Source organism: Heterocephalus glaber, unplaced genomic scaffold (assembly GCF_053883595.1).
Source record: "Heterocephalus glaber isolate CG9 unplaced genomic scaffold, H.glaber_assembly_v1.0 deba00001550, whole genome shotgun sequence".
Taxonomy (NCBI): domain Eukaryota; kingdom Metazoa; phylum Chordata; class Mammalia; order Rodentia; family Bathyergidae; genus Heterocephalus; species Heterocephalus glaber.
Genome location: NW_028258343.1, coordinates 4,835,923 through 4,856,859, shown reverse-complemented (window position 1 = coordinate 4,856,859; position 20,937 = coordinate 4,835,923). Strand labels below are relative to the sequence as shown.

The following is a 20,937-nucleotide window of genomic DNA, read 5'->3' as shown; positions in this document are numbered from 1 at the left end:
TTGGTACATGATGCCAAAAGCAGATCTTCAAATACACGAAAACCGTGTTGGACTAGAAGGGCGGGCCTGCAGCGGTGAGGAGCAGGCTCATTGGAGGTACGGAGGGCGAGAGAGAGTGAGGATAGCCATATGGACTGAGAAGGAAATCTGCAAGTCCAGAACTTGCATGAAGCAGTCCTGTAATTTTACAGTGTGAAAAGTGGGGTGGAGCTGGAGGTCGCTAAAATTAAGCATGAGAAAGTAGGAGATTTGAGTATTAACCAGCCAATCACATCAAAGTTGAAACTCATTCAGTCATTCTTAAATTCTATAAATTATTGATGCACACTACTGGCCTTGGAATTGTGATTCAAAGGATGAAATACAGGATAGTGGCTTAGGGGACTTAACAAACAAGTATTTAAGACAGTATAAGATAAGTTATTGTTTTCAATTTTTATTTTCTATTAGTACATGAACACATCCTAATTCTTTTTATGCCCCCTTCTCCTCTCCCACCATCTCTTGGTTCTCTTCCCTTTTGCAAAAGATCCTTCTATTTCCTAGAATTGATATTGCCTGGGTTTGAATCTCTAATCCAGATACTTAATAGCAGCATGATTTACAAGTTACATAACCCATCTTTACATCAGTTTCCTAATCTTCCAAAAAAGAAAAAATACTAGTAGTACCTATTTCTGTTGTAATTAATATACTCATTAACATAAAGTCTAAGAAGTTTACCTGAAGCATTGTAAGCACTTAATTATTAGCTATTAAAAATATAAATAGATACATGCTTTCATGTCAGGTAAAGAAATCACTGTAAAGAAGAGGAATTTAGATACGGGGAACAGAACATGATGGATAGTTGCAGTGTTGAGGGAAGGCTTAAGAAAGTGATATTCGACTAGGGACCTGAACATGTGACAGTGAATCATGCAAAAGTCTGTAGAAAGTATTCAGGGGCTGGAACAAAAGTCCTGGTTCTAGGACACATGGCAGAGGAAAAAGATGCCGAGGACAATTGTGAGCCAATTCCTACCTCGTTGTGCTCATATATTTTTTAAAAAAGAAAAATAATACAATGCCTATAATTACATATATTAGCCTGGTGTAAAATTAATACATGTTGACAGAAAGTGGCATCTATAAAGACTGTAGCTTCACACAGGTTTAGTTAGGATTTTGCCTCCTAACGCCGCAGGGCAGGTTTTGCTGCCCTAATGTTACAAAAGAATCTCTGGGTTTTCAGCGGTCTTTGAATTTTAGGATTACAGATAAATAGTCGTGAATCTTTAATAATGCCCTTTTATGGGTTATTTATAGGATCAGTACTCTGGAGAACACTTGTAAGCCAAAAAAACAAAACAAAACAAAACAAAAAAAACCCCAAACCCAAAAAATCTTCTGTGTAATTCTGCCGTAGCTATTGTTTTTGAAATAGTTCATATTTGATCTTGTTAGAAAGACTATGGGAGAGTTTGACGATCCTCTCTCAGAGAAACGTGCAGGTCAAGATAGTGCCGCTGAATAATTTTCATAAAGGAGGAAATTAGGGAAGGCGAGGTACAAATTTACAGTGTTCAGATCCTAGCGACCATAATGACCTCATACAAAGGAAAACTTTGCCATTTTCCCTATTCGGGCAAATTTTGTTTTCCACAGCTTGGAGCGACGGTGAGTCTCAGTGTTGGTGTCTCTAGGAGGAACACTGATTCCTAGAGCGATTGGGTGTTCGCAGCCCTTGGGAGTAAATGGCACTGAACCCCAGTGACATCTGACATCAAAAGGTGCAGATACAGAATAACCCAAACAATGTCCTCCTTTCAATCAAGTGCTTATTCAATGCTTCGGAACCCTAAAAACTGTACCCCGTACCTAAGTTCTCTGGCTCTCAACAAGCGGCACGTGGGTCCCCGGGTCCCCCTTTCCATGGGGGTCTCGTGCCTGGTGCTGAGGGCCGCTCGCCATCCCGCCGCCGAGCTCCGGCCGCCAGGGGGCGCTGCGGCCCCCCCTCTCCCGGGAGCGGCCGAGCCAGCCCGGTGGGTGTTTCTCTCTCTCCCTCTCGCGCTCTCTCCTCTCGGCCTCACATCCGGGTCTGGAGCGCGGCCGCCGCTGTCAGTGTCGGTGCGGGCGCGTCGGAGCCGGGCCGGGGCGCAGTAAATGGCGGCGGCGGGAGGCGGTGCGGCGGCCACGCTCAGCCCAGAGCCCCCGAAACTTTAGACTCGAAGCCCCACAACTTTCCGGGAAAGTGCTGCTGCGCCGGGGGCGTGGACGGAAGGGGAAGCCGAGGCGGGAAGTCTGGGCGAAAGCGGCGGGGCGCCGGGGAACCTCGAACCCGCGGCGGGGTGGGGGCGGAGTCCGCCCGAGCCTCGCGCGGCCGCGGCCCCCGCCTCCTCCCGCGCCCTCGCGGCGGCCGGAGCCGGAGCCCGAGCCCGAGCCGGGTCTGCGCGGGCCCTCGCCGGCGCCCAGAGCCCAGCCGCACGCCCCGCTCGCCAGCTCCGCGGGGCCCTGAGGCTGCGGCGCCCCGGGCGCGCGTGAGGTGAGGCCGCGGCCGGGGCCCCGGGCGCCCCGGGGGGCGAGGAGGAGGCGGGGAGGCCGGGCCGCGCAGCCCCTGCGGACCCCAGGTCTTGGGGTCGCGCCGCGCGTGGTGCATGCGGGGCGGGGCGGCCGGAGGCGAAGATGGAAGGCTTAACGCTGAGCGACGCGGAGCAGAAATACTACTCGGATCTCTTCTCCTACTGCGACATCGAGAGCACCAAGAAAGTGGTGGTCAACGGGCGGGTGCTGGAGCTGTTCCGGGCCGCGCAGCTGCCCAACGACGTGGTCCTGCAGGTAACGCCGCGTCGGGGGACGCCGGCCGCGGGGCCTCAGGCAGCGGGGCGCGGGAGCGGGCGCGGGCACCGCCTCCTGAAGGGTCGGCCGTGGGCAGGGGCCGCACGGGCGGCCAGGGGCGGCCGAGGGTGGGGTCGCTGCTATTGAGGGGACCAAACGCCTGCTGTCGGGTCGGGTCGGGTCGGGGTGGTAGGGGCAGCCACGGCCGCCCCCGAGAGTCCGTATTTTTCAGCACTGGAAGAACAACTTCCATGTAGGATCTTAGGTGGTTCATGTGTTTCAGTCCTAGATAATAGTAGATTCCCAGTCCTTTGCATCCTGCAGAGTAGTAGTAAAGTTGTCAGTATAGACAGAATGTTGTGTAAAATTTTGAATTAACTGGTAAATTTTGAACTAAGTGGTAAAGTCATTTCTGTAGATTTAGGAATCCAAGAAGCAGTTTGTTTGTTTTTTTAACAGTGTATATTTTTTGTGGTACTGGACACATGCTAGGCTAGCCTAGCCCCGAAGAAGCAGTGTTTTTAAGGAAGCTAAATTCTTAGGGAGATTTAGAAATTAGAGCTTCTAGCTAATAGTTTGCAAATAGATAAGAAAAGAACTTGCAATTATTCATAGAACATGTAGCTGATGTAAACTGGGTCGTGTTTTCCAGTGGACATGTGATAATCTTTGGGAGAACTTGTGGATTTGGGTTAGGACGGAAGTATGGAGCAGCTGGAAGTGAAATGTGCATATTTGCTTCAATCTGTAGCCTTGGAGGAACGAGTAGAGTTAAATTTAAGCCTTTTTAAAAAATCATATCTGTTGTTCAAACAGGCCTCCTAAAGTTCTTATCTAACGTATATGGTGAGCATTAATGTTAGTGTTTAATGATTCATAGCTGCTAGTAGGAGTCTGTCTAAACTGTATGTCAGGAACAGGTTTTAAGCTTTCATCTTTCACTTGATCCAAGCCAGTTATCGAAGCTTCAGAATTTAAGGCCAGACGCATAGGTGTGAGTGGATGCGCGGCTCTGGGCAGTACTTTGAAAGCCTGGGTCTTTGACTTCACTTTGCTTCTAACTACCAGTGTGCCTGTGGGACAGGCACTTTGCCACTTCTAGCCTGAGCACTGCGCGTTCATGTTCTGAGTGAAGTTACCTGCTGACTGTGACTAAGTTGAGTTATTTTTACCTAATCTTACATGTTTTGTATTGCTTTTTAAAACCTTGGGAGGGAAAGAACAAGTGGGAGCCCCAGATTCAGACTGTTGAAAAGGGACAAATAGTAACTATTTCAGGCATTCCCAGTCACATATAGTTTGTGTTTTTATGACCTTTTAAAAATGTGAAAATCATTTTTAACTCAGGAACATACAAAGCAGGACTTGTAGTTTGCCAAACCTGCTAAAGAGTGGTGGTAGTGTGGGCTGTTACAGTCTCTGTACAGTTTTAGAGTAGAACTTTTACAGAAAGAGGTCTGGTCAGAGCCTATCCGTTCATGATTCTCCTTTTTTGTGTGTGTGGAAATACCAAAACATACCTTCAAGTCAGTTAGGAACAAAGTTAAGAAGAGGCCTCCCATGTTCTATTTTGGTTTATGTCTTTGGGGCAGAGAGAGATGAAATAAATTTTACAGTTTTTAGCATAGAATATTAAATGTTCTTTTTTTTTTTTTTTTTTTTTTTGGTACTAGGAATTGAACTCAGGTCCTTGCACTTGCGCAGCAGGCGGCGAAACCACTGAGCTAAATCCCTGGCCCATAATGTTATTTAGGACAAATTAGTAGCAGTCTTTACTTGAAAATATTTAATCCAATTTGAATTATTTTTACATTTCATTCAATTTTATTAACATTCAGAAATAAATGCCTTTGGCTTTTTGTATAAAGAAACAGCTTAAATAGCATAAGTACAGTATTTAGGATCCAGATACAAGTCGAAAATTGTAAGAGCTCGAGACACAACTCTTACAGTAATAATGCAGGTTGAGCATCCCTGATCTGAAAATCCAAAATCTGAAATATGCTACCAAACCCAAAACTTTTGAGGTCCAACATAACACAACTGGAAAATTTCACACCATGCACAAAATTATGAACATTTTGTACACAATCATTCAGGTGCATATGAAACAAATGATGTTAGTGTTTAGACTTGGATCCCATCCCCAAGATGCCTCATTATGTATGTGCAAAATTCCTAAATCTGAAAAAAAATTAGAAATACAAAACACTTCTGGTCCCAGTAATTTCAGATAAGTGATACTAAACCTGTACTGAGTAGCAGTCTGGATATCCTGAAGGCAGTTTACTCAGTAAAAGTTGGCCTAAGACACAGAAATGAGAGACAAAGGGAAATACGGGCTTAGTTTCTTCTTTCATTTTGGCGATATTGGTGATTGAACCTAGAATCTTGCACATGCTGGTCATACCCTTTATCACTGAAGTACATCCCTAATCCTATTTATTTGAGACTGTGTCTGGTTAAGTTGCCTGGGCTGCCTTTGAATTTACAATCCTCCTGCCTCAGCTTTAGGAGTAGTGCAGATTACAGGCATGCACCACCATGCCCCTCCTGGGTTTGATTTTTTTTTTTAAGGGGATTAGGGTTTTTCTGAAAACAGCACTCCATTGCTTTCTAAGTGAGACACATTTGGGACAGACAGCTCATGATTCTGAGTTCTGTACTTAGCACTGGATTAAGCATAGCAGGGCTTCAAAGACTAGAAGCTGTGGAGGAGCTTGTAAATTACCGGAATACTCATGTGCTACATAAAGTAGAATGTGAAAGCTGTAGGAGAGGTGAAGAGTATTACATAAGGAGATATGGAGAGGAAAGGCTTTTTTTACTGGATTCAGACGGACTTTACGGTAGGGTGGAGAGTGGAATAAACAGGGCTTCCAGGTAGAGAAAAAACATAATCAAAGGTGGACTCCTTAGGAGCCTTTTCAAGAACTAGTCGACAGATTCTGCTAAAGGTAAGAGCATGTTTTAGGGGTAATGGAATGCTAAGAAAGGGGCCATATAACCAAAGATTGAAAACCTGCCAGAGATTTCATACATCTTTCCATAGGCACTGGTGACCCATGGAAAGTTTTTGACTACTTTGAACGGTAGGGTTAGAGGCTAGGGAAGGAGGCCCTCGAAGAAGTCTGGAACGGGCATCAAAACCAGAGTGATAGCAATGGAATAGAAGTGGGGCTGGATATATTATTGAAGGACTGCTGTGTAGCCACTCTGTAGAGGCTTGTGGAATAGTATTTCATTAAGGCCCAATCATCAAGGCTGGAAGGAGCTATAAACAATTGTGAAGGTGGGCCGGGGATTTAGCTCAGTGGTTCCGCCACCTGCCTTGCAAGCGGAAGGACCTGAGTTCGATCCCCGGTACCAAAAAAAAAAAAACCAAAAAACAAAATTTTAGGGCTGGGGATTTGGCTCAGTGGTTTCGCCACCTGCTGCGCAAGTGCAAGGACCCAAGATCGATCCCCGGTACCAAAAAAAAAAAAAAAAATGAAACAATTGTGAAGGTAACAGGGAGTAGTAGATTTGAGAAAAATGACTCATAAAAGCTGTTCTAGAAGAGGCCTTGGTAAGAGCCACAGAAGTTGGAGGAAAGCAGCTGGAGGGAGGCTAATTAACTTAGGGACTTACTTTGTATCACAGATATGAAGTGGTGAAGAAGTGGGGCAGTGGCACTCAGATGTGGGGCAAGGGGAGGCAATGGTGAGGCTGGTTTTTACACCCCCAGGGGGGGCGTCTGGCAATATCTAAAGACATTTCTGTTTGTCGTAACTTGTGGGGGGAGTAGTTCTGCTGGCGTGTAGTGAATGGAGGCCTGAGATGCTGCTAAATATCCTAAAATGCACTGGACATCCCTCATAACAAGAATTACCTGGCCCAAAAATGCCGTTATGGTTGAGATTGAACTGACCTCAACTCCAGTGGTGGCAGAGGGATAGAAAATGAGGCTAATATATAGTAGTGATTATGAAGGTAAACTTGATAGGGCTGAGTTACTTGGCAGTATTTCCATGGGGGGAAAATGGATCAGGGATTATTCACTATGAACACCACTCAGAAAAGAAAAGGGATAGGAAGAGGGCCTGATTTTTTTTAAAGAGATAATGATCAGCTAGATTTCAGGCAGTTTGAGATGCTAGTGCAAATCTGGAGACTGAAACAGGTGGAGATTTGTTTATAATGCAGGTCGGTTCTTACAGTGAAGGTCACATGTTTGGGGCATTTTCCTCTGTCCTCTCCTAAGGATCTTAGGAGCAGGGGCCAGATAGTGTTCTCATACAGTGGGCACAAACATAAACATCAGGGCCTTGATCCATCCAGTCATTTTCAGCATTTGCTAATAAAAGTCATGAGAGGGCTGAGTCATCTTGGAGGAATGAGTGTAGAGAACAAAGAACAGACAGCCCAGAGCTGAAAGAGGAACTGGCATTTATTGAGTGCCTACTATGCTCCTTTTACCAGGCAAATCATTTTCATGCAAGAACTCATTTGATCCTGGCAACAACCCTGTGAAGTGGGTATTGTTCTTGTTTATTAACCAGGAACTAGATAGGCAGGGTAGTTAAAGAACTTGTTTATGAACAGTATCTCTCCCTTACCATTATTTCTTGTCACATCCCAGCTTTTTCTTCTCTTCATTGTTCATGTGATTGATTGGAGGGCAAGGTGGGATAAAATTCAGTCAGATTTTGATTTGCCCATATTTCTCTGAATATAAGAGTAGAGATTTCAGATTATTTGATATACAGACTTCCTCTTTTGCATAGTAGAGTTTAATGTAGTATGATGCTATCTTGGAACACAGCCACTTTAGAGAAAAAGGATATTCTTGTAGTTGTTATCCTGGGCGCACACACAGACAATTTTACATTACAGCTTTCAGCTATATTAAGGTATATTCATTATACATTTTTTTTTTTTGGTACTGGAAATCAAACTCAGGAACTCACACTTGCCAGACAGGCACTGCGCCTTGAGCTACATCCTGGGCCCTCATTACACTTATTTTGCTTGAATTTTTTTTTTTTTTTTTTTTTTTTTTTGGTGCCGGGGATTGAACTCAGGACCTTGCACTTGCGAGGCAGGCACTGGAACCACTGAGCTAAATCCCCAGCCCCCTCATTACACTTATTTTGGAATAGCAGTGTAAAGCCTGTTTTGGGTTAAAGGGTTTGTTTTTGAAGATAGTATCAGTTGACAAAGTGAAGGAATTAACATTTTGTAAAATTAGGCTCCATGCCACATAAAGCCAGAGAGCGGGGAGAGAAATCTGGCTCATAGGATTTAATCAAGGAATTTTGCTGTCTGTTGAGCAAGAAAATACTGTAGTGTATTTTGGCTTAAAAATGAACTTTTCCAGCCCCTTGAGGTGGTGCACTGCAAGAATATTGCAAATTCAAGCCCAGCCTGGGCAACTTGGCAAGACCCTGACTCAAAAAGGAGAGAGAGTTACTGGTGGGGCTCTATCTTAGTGTGAAGAGTTCAATCCCCCAATCTGGCCTCCCCAAATGCCAACTTTTCCAGAAGTTATTATTCTTTTTAAAGATTGGGAAAGATAATATTTATCACACCAGTGTTTTCTTAGCTTTCACTTTTTAAAAACTTCTACTTGGGAATGTTTTGAAAACGTCATACAAACTGAATGCATAATAGCTTGATAAAAGGTTCTAGTACTCACTGTTCTTTCAGTGAAGTTTGTAAGCAATGTACACTGTTAGTGAAGCTGAAAATCCTTTAGATCATTTAGCTTGAGCAGTAGTTTGGTGGAATATTTGAGTAACACTCATAAATTTAATGAGAGAAAAGCAACATAAACCATTTTCTTTCTCTTGTTCAAGTCAATTACAGGACCTGTTCATTAGTGGTAGCTTTAAAAATAGGGAGGCAGAGCTTCATTTATGCATTAAAAGTTATAAGCTTAATTAAAGTATCACGTTTGTTACTCTGAAGTAGTGGTTTTTGTTGTTTATAATTTCTGAATCATTAAAATAGCTGTAACAAACTAAAATTCCGTTAATCAGGTATCTTCCTGTACAGAGCTGGAAAGCATACTGTTTCGTGAAAGAAGTCACAGTTTATGTAGTATCATATTTACTTTTACTATTTCTCTTGAATTTCATATTGTGCTAGTTTTTTTTTCTTCCTTCCTAGCTTTAGTATTTTTTTTTTTTTTTGAGAATTATGCTAAGCATTTTGACAGAGCTAGAAAAAAACTTAAGAACTAAACAGGGGCAGAAAGTTCCAGTCTGGGCTTTAGCTAGTGTTGTGACCTTGAACAAATGAACAAATCACTTAATGTTTGGGTTTTAGTTCTTAGCTTATGAAGTGATTGGGTTGGATTTTGTGATTTCTGACTTGTGTATGCGTGATTACTCTATCCAGTCACACCCCTAAGAAAGTAGCACACAGATTTGTGATTAGTTGCTCAACTATTCTAACACTTCATTTGCTTCCTTTACGGACTTAGAGGAGAATTCAAAGGGTCAGAGTCCACAGTGGTAATTACTTCCTCAAGGTGTCTGACCAGTGAGAATTTGAAATGGAGGATAAAACTTGACATTTCAGATGTTTTCCTTCACTTGCTTTATTTTCTGTAACCTCTTTCTGGAGCAGATGCATCTTCACTCATCTCTTCCCCCTTTACCTCTGTATAAGAAAATTGATGGAGTTAAACCATACAGCACATTTTATCGAGGTTTGGTACATTATAGGACTTAGGTTTCTTTAAAAATAATTACCTTTTTTCCATTTTTTAGAAGTAATGTATCTCTTCAATTTTTTTAAAGAATTGATCATATATTGAATGTGAGGCCTATAAGTGTTAAATGACAAAGGCAGACTTTAAAAGTGTGTATCTTTTGGATTGATTCCTTTGAGATTCTGGTGCACATATGGAACATCTGCTTAGAAAACATGGTTATGGTAAATGTTGCTTATAATTTGAGGTTGCTAGCCTTCTCCCAACCTAGTCAAGTTCATCCCATGGATGTCTACTTTAAGAAAGTTTTAAGGTAGTGAATTACTAAAGATATGTCTTTTTTTTCTTTTTTTTTCTTTTTTGAGACCGTCTCACTATGTAGCCCAGGCTGATTTTGAACTCAGAGTGATCCTCCTGCCTCAGCCTCATGAGTGCTGGGATTACAGGCATGCACCACCACACTTGGCTGATGTGTCTGTATTAAAGTAGTTTTATAGCCTACTTCTTGTGGCCACTGTTTATATTAGGGCATATGTGCATTGGGGGAAAATCAGACTTGTGCTGTTGTTAAAAAGGAAAATAACTGTGTACAATAATAGAGAACCATTGATAAGGAGGCAGTGGGCCACTGAGGTACAAGGAAGGGAAGGCCTCTCAGAGGAGGGCTGGACACAGGGTGGGAGTGGGAGAGTTGAGGTATTTCATATACAGAGAACCACATGTTAGGGCCTGAAGCTGTGAAGAGTTTCATGTGTTTAAGGGAATGAAAAGCTGGAGCCATATGGACAAGAAGAGAGAATGACAGGGACCAGTTACTGCAGGGAGTTTGGATTTTAATGGGAATATATAAAAATTTTATTTAATCTTATAACCCACAGAGAGGGGCCAGAGATGAAGCAGAGATTTTGCACATAGCCTGATGGGTGATCAAGTGGAAAAGGCAGACTGGGGCCTAATTACAGAGGTTCTTGAATATAACGTGTGGGGCTTTCAACTGAGTTTGTATGGTTTCTGAATATCTATGTGACATGGTGATATATAAAATTATGGGAATATATTAAAAGTTTTATTCAGGGGAGTAACACCTGAATTATATTTTGAACAATCACTCCAGCTGTTGTGTAAACAAAGCGAGAATGTTGGGGCGTGCAGAAGTAGGTGGCCAGTGGATATGTAGTGATCCAGCAGGAGTCATCAGTGGTTTGAATTAGGTGGCTGGAGCACAGGATGGTGTGGGTGCGTATAGCAAAGGCTTGTCACAAAATGCAGTTTAAATTTTTTAAAAATTATAATACTAAAAGACACATGGCCATTCATCTCCCCCAGAATATTCTCCTTGCTTTGAACACATTTATCCCATTGTTCTTGCCAGTTTCTGAACCAGTTCTGGAAGTCCTCTTTCAGATCTTTATGAGGTGTAGTAAATGCTTCTGCTGAGTGCCATCCAGTGGAAAAGCAGGCTCATTAAAAAAAAAAAACCACAGCTGTGTGCCCTCCTCTACTTTAATCACTGAAATTATTTGGTACTGTTTAGAAGGTCACTGGAAGGAGGTTAAGGATAGCCAGAATGGTTGGAGGGAAATTGGGACCCTGTAATGTGATAATGCAAGTGTTTTAAGAAAGAGATAGTCACCTGGATTGAGTTTGACTGAGAGGTTGAGAGGATATGGGCAGAAGTGTAGCCATTAGATTTGGTAATTTGGAGGTCATTGTTAATTTCGATAAGCCAGTTTCATGGACTGGTGGAGATGGATGCTCGATTTGAATGACTTGAGAGATATACAGTGACTGAGGAATTAGAGGTGGGGTGTGTATATAGCTTCTTAAAGAAACTTGTCAATAAAGAGAATAGATATAGAGTAGAAGCTGGAGGTGGATAAGAATGTAATTGCTTCTTTTTGAGTGTAAGAAATACTGCAGCATGATTTTAGTTAGAGTTGATAAGGAAAGGAAGAAGAAAAGTCATTGAGAAAGCAAGGATGGTCAGGATCCTGACTGCGCACATAGAGCCCTTTGATGGGAAGGGGTCACTTCCTCAATTTTAACAGGAAAAGAAGGAGAAAATGGGCTCCGAGGCAAGTAGGGATACAGAGTTAGGTGTGGGTGGGGGGGTGGGGGGGTTGGATGCTCCAACTTAACGGCTTCTATTTTTTCTACCGACTGAGGCAAGATTAATAGAGTAATAGTGATACAAAATCTGCATATGATAGTAAGAAAAATACATTCACAATAGCATCAAAAAGATCTAAAATACTTAGGAATAAAGTTAGTAAAAAAAAAACCATGTTTGTACTAAAAAGTGTAATAAGTTACTCAGAGACTGTAAAGATTTAAATGGAGAGGTAATCTTATGTTCATCGATGGGAAGATTAAATATTGAGATGGCAGTTCTTCCTACATTGATTTGTAGAGTCAACAAAATCCCAGTACTGTAGGCTTTTTGTAGAAAATGTCAAGCCAATCCTAAAATTAGTAAAGAAATACAAAGGACCTAGAATAGTCAAAACAATTTTTAAAAAAAACAAAGTAGGAGACTTGCCCTACCCAATTTAAGAGCTGCCTGTAATAACTATAGTAATCAAGAGAATGTGATTGGCATAGATCCCTGTAGATCAGTGGAGCAGATTTGAGAATCCAGAAATATCCCTTACATCTGGTCAGCTCATTGCTGAAAAGTGCTGAAGTAAATGGACAAAAGATAGTCTCAACCAGTGGTTCTGGAACAATTGGATATCCAAGTTTTAAAAAATGTAAACGATATATTGTATATACTTCACACTGTACACAAAAAATTATCTCAAGTAGATCATAGACTTCACTGTGAAACTTTAAAACTATAAAACTTGTAGATAATAACATAGGGGAAGGGCCGGGGATTTAGCTCAGTGGTTCCACCGCCTGCCTCACAAGCTCAAGGACCCGAGTTCAATCCCCAGTACCAAAAAAAAAAAAGAGGAAAATCTTTGTTACCTTGACTTAGGCTGAGTTCTTAGATATACCAAAAGCGTGAGCCATCAAAGAAAAAAACTGATAAATTGGATTTTATTAAATAATTAAAAATGTTAACACTTCAGAGGATACTTAAAATAAAAAGACAAGACACAGATTGGGAAAAATCTGCATATTCCCAACATGATAAAAGTCTGTCTTAGAATATATAAAAGAATCTTGGTGTCTTTATTTGTAATCATTGATTTTGTATAAGTAGCTGTATCTTGGGTTCCATTCTTAGAATTATATTAGTATGCTCCTTTGGATAAAAAATAATTGTAAAGAGTGCTGCTCTAATAGTGACTTGCTTCTTTCTTGTCTGTGGGTTTGCAAAAGGTTGTGTTTGGAACTAGAAATATCTTGTTCTTGAAAAAAGAAATTGTTTCCCTGATGTCTCTGTGATTAGGATGATCAGAGGTTTGACTATTTTGAGTGTGTGTTGGTATATTATTAATAGTTGATTTAGAAGAATTCACAGGTTTTTTTAGAGCACTTCATTATATTCTACAGAAAAGTGTTTAATTGCAACAGCCTTGTAATTTTCTGTGTCAGCAAGCATTGAGTTTAGTCAAAATAGCATAGACGTTGGAATGTAACAGTTTCAGATTTGAATCTCCATTTGGTGCTTATTAACTTCTCATACTGAGCAAGTAACTTAACCTCTCTTGAAAATATTTCCTTCTCTGTAGATGAATGATTATACCAATTCTGCATGTTTCATAATGTAAACTGAAGTAACATGTAACCGTCTAGCACAGTATCTGATTCTTAGAAGGTGATCAAGTAAGTTACATTCACTCTGCTCTATGAGAAAACTCTTTATTTGGAGTATCTTAGCATTAATTTTAGAGAAAAATTGTCCATTGTTCTTCAAGCCTAGCCTTATACCTTTTGTTTTTTTGTGGCATGAACTTAATGTTACCTCCAATCCCTTGGTTGCTTTTATTTTGCTCTTTTGCTATATAACTAAAATGAGGATTTATTCTCCTGATATGAAGTTTACCACTAAAAAACAATAAAGGATGGTTCTGAAGTCTTGATCCTTCGGATCTTGCAGAATAATGATACTATTAACAAAAATAAAGAGGAGGGCCTGATTTTTTAGGAAGACAGTGCAGAATTATGAATATACTGAGGTGCAATGTTCTTTTCATCTGGGCAGCAAGGTTAGTGATCATTTGAAAGGGTGAGAATAGTAGCTGGTTGGCTTTAGAAGCTTTTGCAGACTTTGTGATGGTTACTGAATAAGGCAGTTTACTAAAAATGAGGAATGCAAACTTATCTTCATTGTGTTTGAAATGTCCTATATTTAGCAGTTAATTCAACTAGTGCCCCAATGCATCCTCTGGGGCATAGTAGGTGCTTAGTAGTTTTTGTTGAATTAATGAATGATGTAATTAGAAGATATTAAATTTTTTTTTTGGCATGCGGGATCGAACTCGGGTCCTTCTGCTTGTGAGGCAGATGGTGGCACCACTGAGCTAAATCCCTGGCAAGATATTAAATTTTAAAAAATATTCTGAACGTATGGAGACTGGGAATTCACTAGAGCCCTGTGACTGGTACTAAAGAAATGGTACTGCAGTTGCTACAGGATAAAACTAACACTCACTCAAGGAATTTGTCCACAAACCTTCAACACTGTACCAGTTCTAAGCTGGTTGCAGTAGTGCAAACCTGCAATCCCAACTACTTGGGAAGCAGAACCAAGGAGAATTGTAAGCTAGAGCCAAGCCTGGGCAATTTAGGGAGATTCTGTTCCAAAATTTAATGAGGGGAGGGGGTTATTGGGATGTAACTCAGTGGTAGAGTGCTTATCTAGAGGTTTAATTCCCACTACCACCAAAAAAAAAAAAAGAGAGAAGAAAGAATGAATGAACTAATCTACCAATTCTTGACTGTCATAAAGAGCATACGTTTTCTTATAAACAAAGGGAGGATAATAAACCTGTCAGGCTTATGATGAGGGTGTCAGATGAGAACCACAAGCCACAATGAGATGTTAATGCCTAGGGATGGGCTGGACTCTTGGAGCTCCAAGGCTAACCCCTCAACTAAATGCCACTAACTTTGTGTCCAAAGGATTTGCAGTCACTTAAAAATAAAAACCTGTTGCCTGATTAACACTTATTTTTGTACTTTCATCTGTTATTTTTACCCCCTAACATATACAATACTCTTAAGTTCCTCAACTATCTTCTTTAAAATTATTTGACCTTTTTTTTTTTGGTTTTTGAGACAGGATCTTGCTGTATAGTTCAGGCTGTCGTTGAACTCACTATGTAGCCTAGGCTGGCCTCCAACTCATGGCAGTCCTTCTACCTCAGCCTCTTGGGTGCTCTGATTACAGATATGCACCACCATGCCAGGCTTCATTATTTAACATTTACCAACCTTGTTAAGGACCCCATTTCTGTAGGGTAGTATTGTTAACATGTACAGTCTTCCTGCACTTCTAGGTGCCCTATTAGGGTCTAACAGTTATAACAAGTTCTCTCCTTTGTTTTGCCTGAGTATATTTCAGAATATTTGTAGATAAATGTTGGGTCACACTAATTATTTTCAGTAATTTACTTAAGTAAATTATTGATGTTATTAAAATAAATATTTAAAACATTTATTTAAAACTTAGACGTATAACATTCTAATAAATTGTTAAACTTCATAGTTAGATGACAAATCAAAGTTATTCAAGATCCTTTCATTTGGCTTTTTTTCCTTTGGTGTTGGGGATTGAATCCAGGGCCTTGTGCATGCTAAACACGTGCTCTTCCACTGAGTCACATTCTCAGCCTGTTTGATATTTTTTGAGGGCCTGCTTATCTCCACAGAAGAATAAAACTTAGGTGAAAGTTCTAAACCATGATTTGGATATCCTTAGCATATAGATGGCAGTTTATGCGAAAGGATGAATAAATCAGCCAGGATGCGTTTGTTAGGTGAAACAAAGGAGAAACCAAGAAGGCGCCTGAGGCAGCTACTGGAGGGTTTGGAGGGAAATGAACAGAGAAGCCAGAGGAAAGTGTCATGGAAAAAAATAGCCCGTCATTTGCTACACAGCTCAACATTGAGTTTCATGGAGGCATACAAGTGAAAAATTACATCTTGTCAAGTTTGTATATTATTCCTCTCAAAACGTTTCTAATTTAGACTTTTAACCATTTCACAGTAGATTTTTCTTTTATATTCTTTGTATTATTGTTTAATCGAACTGAATATATTCTTTCTTAGGATCCAGAGCATATCCTTCTCATGCATTCTTTTTTATATTTAGATATTTACAAACTGGTTTATTTTTTCATACTGTCTTTTGGTTTCCTTCATAATTTTTATACCAGGTATACTTATCTAAATAATCAGAGTCATCAAGAACATCTGTAGATGTAATTTAGGGAATTTGAAAGATCTTTGAAATAATCATCTTAAAACTTGCATGGAAAAGTACCATGTGTTGTGTTGTAGATTTTTGCTTCAGAATTGTTTGCAAAACAGGGTCTCACTATGTAGTTTAGCCTGGCCTAGAACTCCTGATCCTCCTGCCTTAGCATGAGTGCTGCCATTACAAGTGTGTGTGACCATGCCTGCAGCAGCTAACTCAGTGTACCTTTCTCTGATCATCCCAGTCAGGAAACCATCCTGTAATCTTCCAACATTGTCCTGTGTGTTTGCCCTTGTATACAGTGTGCATTTTTAGTGTCCTCTTCCTGTGTGGCTGTTTTATTTTGGTTTTTTGGTGATAGGTGGCAAACACCTTGAGGACTAGTTTTAACTTCTCATCTTTTTGTTCATGTTAGGCACCCAAAGCCTGTTGTTGGACTTGTTAACTTCATGCTACAGGACCCCATTCCTCAGCAGTACATTGATGAATCGTAGCCTAGCCTATTCTTTTTGTCACACTGGCTTAAAAAATCCAGAAGACAATGAGTGAGCCTTTTGAAAAATATAGAACCTCTGAGACCAGATTACACAGTTCTTTCACTTAGGTTGTGCGTATGCCTGCTAGTATGTTTAAAGCTGTACAGGTGACTCTGGTCAGATACAGTGAACATGCATACTAAAGATATTAAGGTATTGTTACCTCAAGGTTGTTCTCTTAATTTTTTAAAAGATTTAATGGCTCATGTTTGTATTAAACTCACTTGAGTTTTTCTGCCCTTCAGAGGAATAATTCCCAGTTGTTAAACTGGACAGTGAGCAGATAGTAGTAGACAAGTCAGGTCAGTAGAGTTTCTCATTTAATCTAATTAACTCTTTTGGGTGAAAAGTGTAACAGTCTCATAAAATACAAGGTGAGAGGGAAAGCATGTTAAATCTGAGCAGTCATGCCCACCAGCTGTAAAAGCTTCTGCCAGCTCACCCCCACATCTCAGGCTTGTTTCTGATTGTTCTGCTAGCATGGACTCGGTGTTCCAGCCCAGCAAATCTGGTTTGTTTCCCACACAGCTAGCTTGTTCTTTATCAGTTCTTTTCATTGTGTTACTCTTCTCATCTGCAGTACTCTCTCCTCACTCCATTCTTATTCTTACTCCTTTTTAAAACCTGATTTTTTTTATAAACTCTGGAAATACTGAATTGAACAACTTCACTCTCAGTGAGACTTGGATTTGCCTTACACTCATCCTTTTGTATGTGTTTTGTACTCTGTTGGCTTTTTTGTTCATTTAGGCTGTCGCTTTTTTATGCTATTTCTTAGTTGGTTCTCCAGTATATCTAAATCCCATCAGTATTGGAAGCAGATTTCTTTTCTTTCATGACCTCATAAGGTTGCAACAAAAACACACAGTAGATGTTTAGAAAACATAGACAACTTTTTAGAGTGAGCCAGTTGCTTAGCCTTGCTATTGTGGGATGAGGTAAAATCATTCTCAGCTCCTTGCCCAGGGAAGTAAAAAGTGAAAATGGTAAAGTTTGCTGCCTTGGATATCGCTGCCCAGCACTGTGGGTGCTCTTTCCCTACCCCAATCAACATTCTGGGCATGAGGAGAGAGGCAGCAAGAACAGAACAAATACCACTGAATTGTCCAAGTTCTGACTTTGCTGGCAGATATTGCCAGTTCCTCTTCTTCCTCCCTTTTAAAACGTGCCCCCTCTTTTTTTAAGTAACAGGGTGAAAATTTCTTATAAGAAAAAACTAGGAATTTAATGGCAATTTAAGAAATTAGAATCTAGATATCTTAGCACCGTAGCATATGCTTTCATTTATAAAATGTAAGCACAATTTCTATAGCATTTGCTGCAAGTGGAGGACCATAAATCATTTTAGAAATGAGGGTGCACTCTTACACAGGGATAGCACATTTCCTAGTATAGATCATTGAGACTTGTGCCACATCAAAATTAAGATTGTACTATTTGTCATGATTCCTGTAAGTCCCACAGGAATAGTAGAAACTGTCTCCCCTCAGAAAGCTAATGATTTCATGGCAGGAGATAGGGAGTTTACGGTTTGGTTTTCTGTTTACTATACACAGTTTTGAACACCTAGGTACAGACATCTTTCACTTCCCTAATCATTTTTCTCTCTAACACTTGATTCTGGAGTGAATCCAAACCTGGTGTTTCACACTTACACCTAACATGGCAAAACTGTAATTGTCATAGTTACTAATTGTATCCTGGGTATTTTCTACATAGTGTTCCTTTTTGCTTCTGGTGTTATTCACTTGACCCTTCCAATCGATCTGCCTTACTATTTTTCTTTTTACTGCCAAATAATAAATGACTCAGATTTTTTCACTCTTACCCTGTACTCTGCCTACAGTCCTTTAGCAAGTTTTCATCTCCCCTTTCCCCCTTTACTGGGGATTGGACCCAGGGATTCACCAATGGTAAGCAAGTACTGTACCACTGAGCCACATCCCCAGCCCAGTTTCAAGCCCCCCACCCCGCCTTTTAAGATGTCCTCAAAAATCACTCATCCTATTGACCAAACTTGCAGACTTTTTCTTAGATGTTGTTCTGTTTTACTACCTCTCGGAAATGACACCAGATAATGTCTTGGTGGATATTGTCTTTTTGTTCATTATGATACTAGAATATTCTGTCTCTGGGATCTGGGTGGGCTTCATGCTATCTCTTGTTCAATCAGTTTTGACTCCTCCTTTCCTGATATTCTTCCTACAGTGAAGATTCTTCTTCAAAAGGTCTCAGCTAATCATTCTTTTCTTTTGTTGGAGTTACTCCTATCTCAGCTCTGACTACCTCATTGCTAAACTGTTGCAGTGGCTTCCTAAATCTTAATGAGCATTTCTGTAATTGCTGAAGAAAAGATACTTGAATCAAAAATTATATGATACTCTTCAGAACTGTTCAGTGAAGATTAGCTTCACATTTAGAGCCCTCACTAGCTAGCTCCAGTTTACTATCTGGCCAACACTATAATCCCTGCTTTGACTTATTGGTACCTTCTCATTGGATTGCCTATCTTATTTTGACTTAACAAAAACCTACCCTTCCTTTAAGGTCCAAGTCAAGTTTCTTTCAAAAGATATTTTCGTGACTCATATTAACATCTCTCTATTTAGTTCTGACAGTAACAGTACTATATATTCATCTATAGTGGGCACTGAGCTATTTGATATACATTTAGCTTTAAATTTACAGATAGGTATTATTTCCAGTTTTAGATGAGAGTCCTGGAGCTCCAGGGAGGCTATATGCTCAACACAAGCTGTCATTGAAATCCAGCTTCATCTAATGGCAAAAGTTGTGCTCAGGACACTAATCATTTTGATCCTTAAAACTAGCCTTATATCATGGTTCATCTTTTTAGGTTGTATTACTTGCAACTAGAAGTTCTTTGAGAACAGTGTTGTGTGTTAGAACTTTTTATGAGTCTCTCAGGCCCCAGTATGTACTTTTTTTTTTTTTTTGGTACTGGGGATCGAACTCGGGTCCTTGCGCTTGCTTAGCAGGCGGAGGCGGCAAAACCACTGAGCTAAATCCCTGGCCCCTAGTATGTACTTTTAAGTGTACTTCATGCAACATTTCAATTAGCCATTCTTATAATGCTGCTAATTACAGTTTTGTTTTGTTTTGTTTTGTACCAGGGATCGAACTCGGGTCCTTGTGCTTGCGTAGCAGGTGGAGGCAGCAAAACCACTGAGCTAAATCCGCAGCCCAATGCTGCTAATTACAGTTTAGTAACTCATTTATCTCTTTATTGTTAGAGCATTCTCTAAGATACAAGTATGTAACAAAGACTTCATGCTTGATATTTTGTTTCCCAGTGTGGGATATGTACCCAGCAAGATGTAAAAGCACATAGTGAGAAAACTTCTCTTTTTAATGGTGTTTCAAATCTGATTATTTAAGAAGAAAATTTCAGCTTGGTGTTAGTAGGTTAATACCTTTTTAATACCAGTTACTTTTAATAAAGAACAGATAGCCTTGATGTGGCTGCAAGCACATTTAGCAGATAATGGTATTTGGTACATGATTTATATGAGAAACTTAAGAAATACAAGAACAGGAAACCAGAAGGTAAACTTTGGCGATAAAAGAAGGGACAAGCGGGAAAGAGGAGGAAATGGGGCTGCAGTTGACTAAGATATATTAAATGCATGTACCAGAATGTCCCATCATCGTGAAATATTAACATCGCTAATAATTATTTTTTAAAATTGAAGGTTTGGATTTTATCAGTAAGATCTGTTCTGGTACAAATGTTACTTCTCTGAATGTTATATTAAAGTCTACAATTGCAAGACAACTGCCCTCTGAAAACACATAATCTTTAAAAATCAATTACTGCCAAAATTTTTCCAGATATAGACTGTCAGATACAGTGTTTTTTGTTGAGCTTATTTTTTAAATTTTCTATTTCAAGTGATACTTATTTTCCATTTATATTATGATACAAAGCTCCTTTCTTGACTTAAAGAATAAATATTAAGTTCATAGTAGTGCAGGTGGTCCATGGACATGGCAGAATTTGTGAAGTTGATAATGCAAGTGTCTGAAGCTTTGGAAACACTGGCATTGGGTGGGGGGGAAGCCAGGCTTTGGAGAAGCACAAAGAAGGGCTCTTATTTTGGCCCTTCTAATTTTCTGTGTATGACCTTGGGCAAAAACGTTCTCTTTATCATAACTTTGGTTTATAAAATAAAAAAGAATGCCTACCTTTTAGAGTCATTTTGCAGGTTGTCTTAAATTAGCAATGGTATACTAAATAAATAAATGGTAGTTTTTCTTTGTCATTATTTCTCATTCAGTCAGCTAAAAATCTTTGATAGAATTTTTAAGTTGCAGTTTAACTCTTAGATGTTCTTACTGTGAAGCAAGTACTTAAATGCTCTGGACCTTAGTTTCTCTGGCCATTAATTTTTTCATCTGCATATGGGGATAATAAAGCATCTGCCTCATAGGATTGTTTGAGGACTAAATGAATTGTAAAGTACCTGGAATAGTGTCGGGTATTTGGAATAGTGCTG

The 20,937-nt window shown here is 40.1% G+C and overlaps 1 protein-coding gene across 11 annotated transcripts in view; it reads left to right on the top strand.

The window, feature by feature from the left end:
• Positions 1-2,166: 2,166 nt before the first annotated feature.
• Positions 2,167-20,937, top strand: part of Reps1 (RALBP1 associated Eps domain containing 1) — an 86,994-nt gene continuing 68,223 nt past the window's right edge. For all 11 annotated transcript variants that reach the window (XM_087190246.1, XM_087190245.1, XM_087190244.1 and 8 more), the window contains exon 1: positions 2,167-2,817. In XM_087190246.1, the coding sequence (XP_087046372.1) occupies positions 2,665-2,817 (153 nt within the window). In that variant the 5' untranslated portion in view covers positions 2,167-2,664. The remainder of the gene's footprint in view (positions 2,818-20,937) is intronic.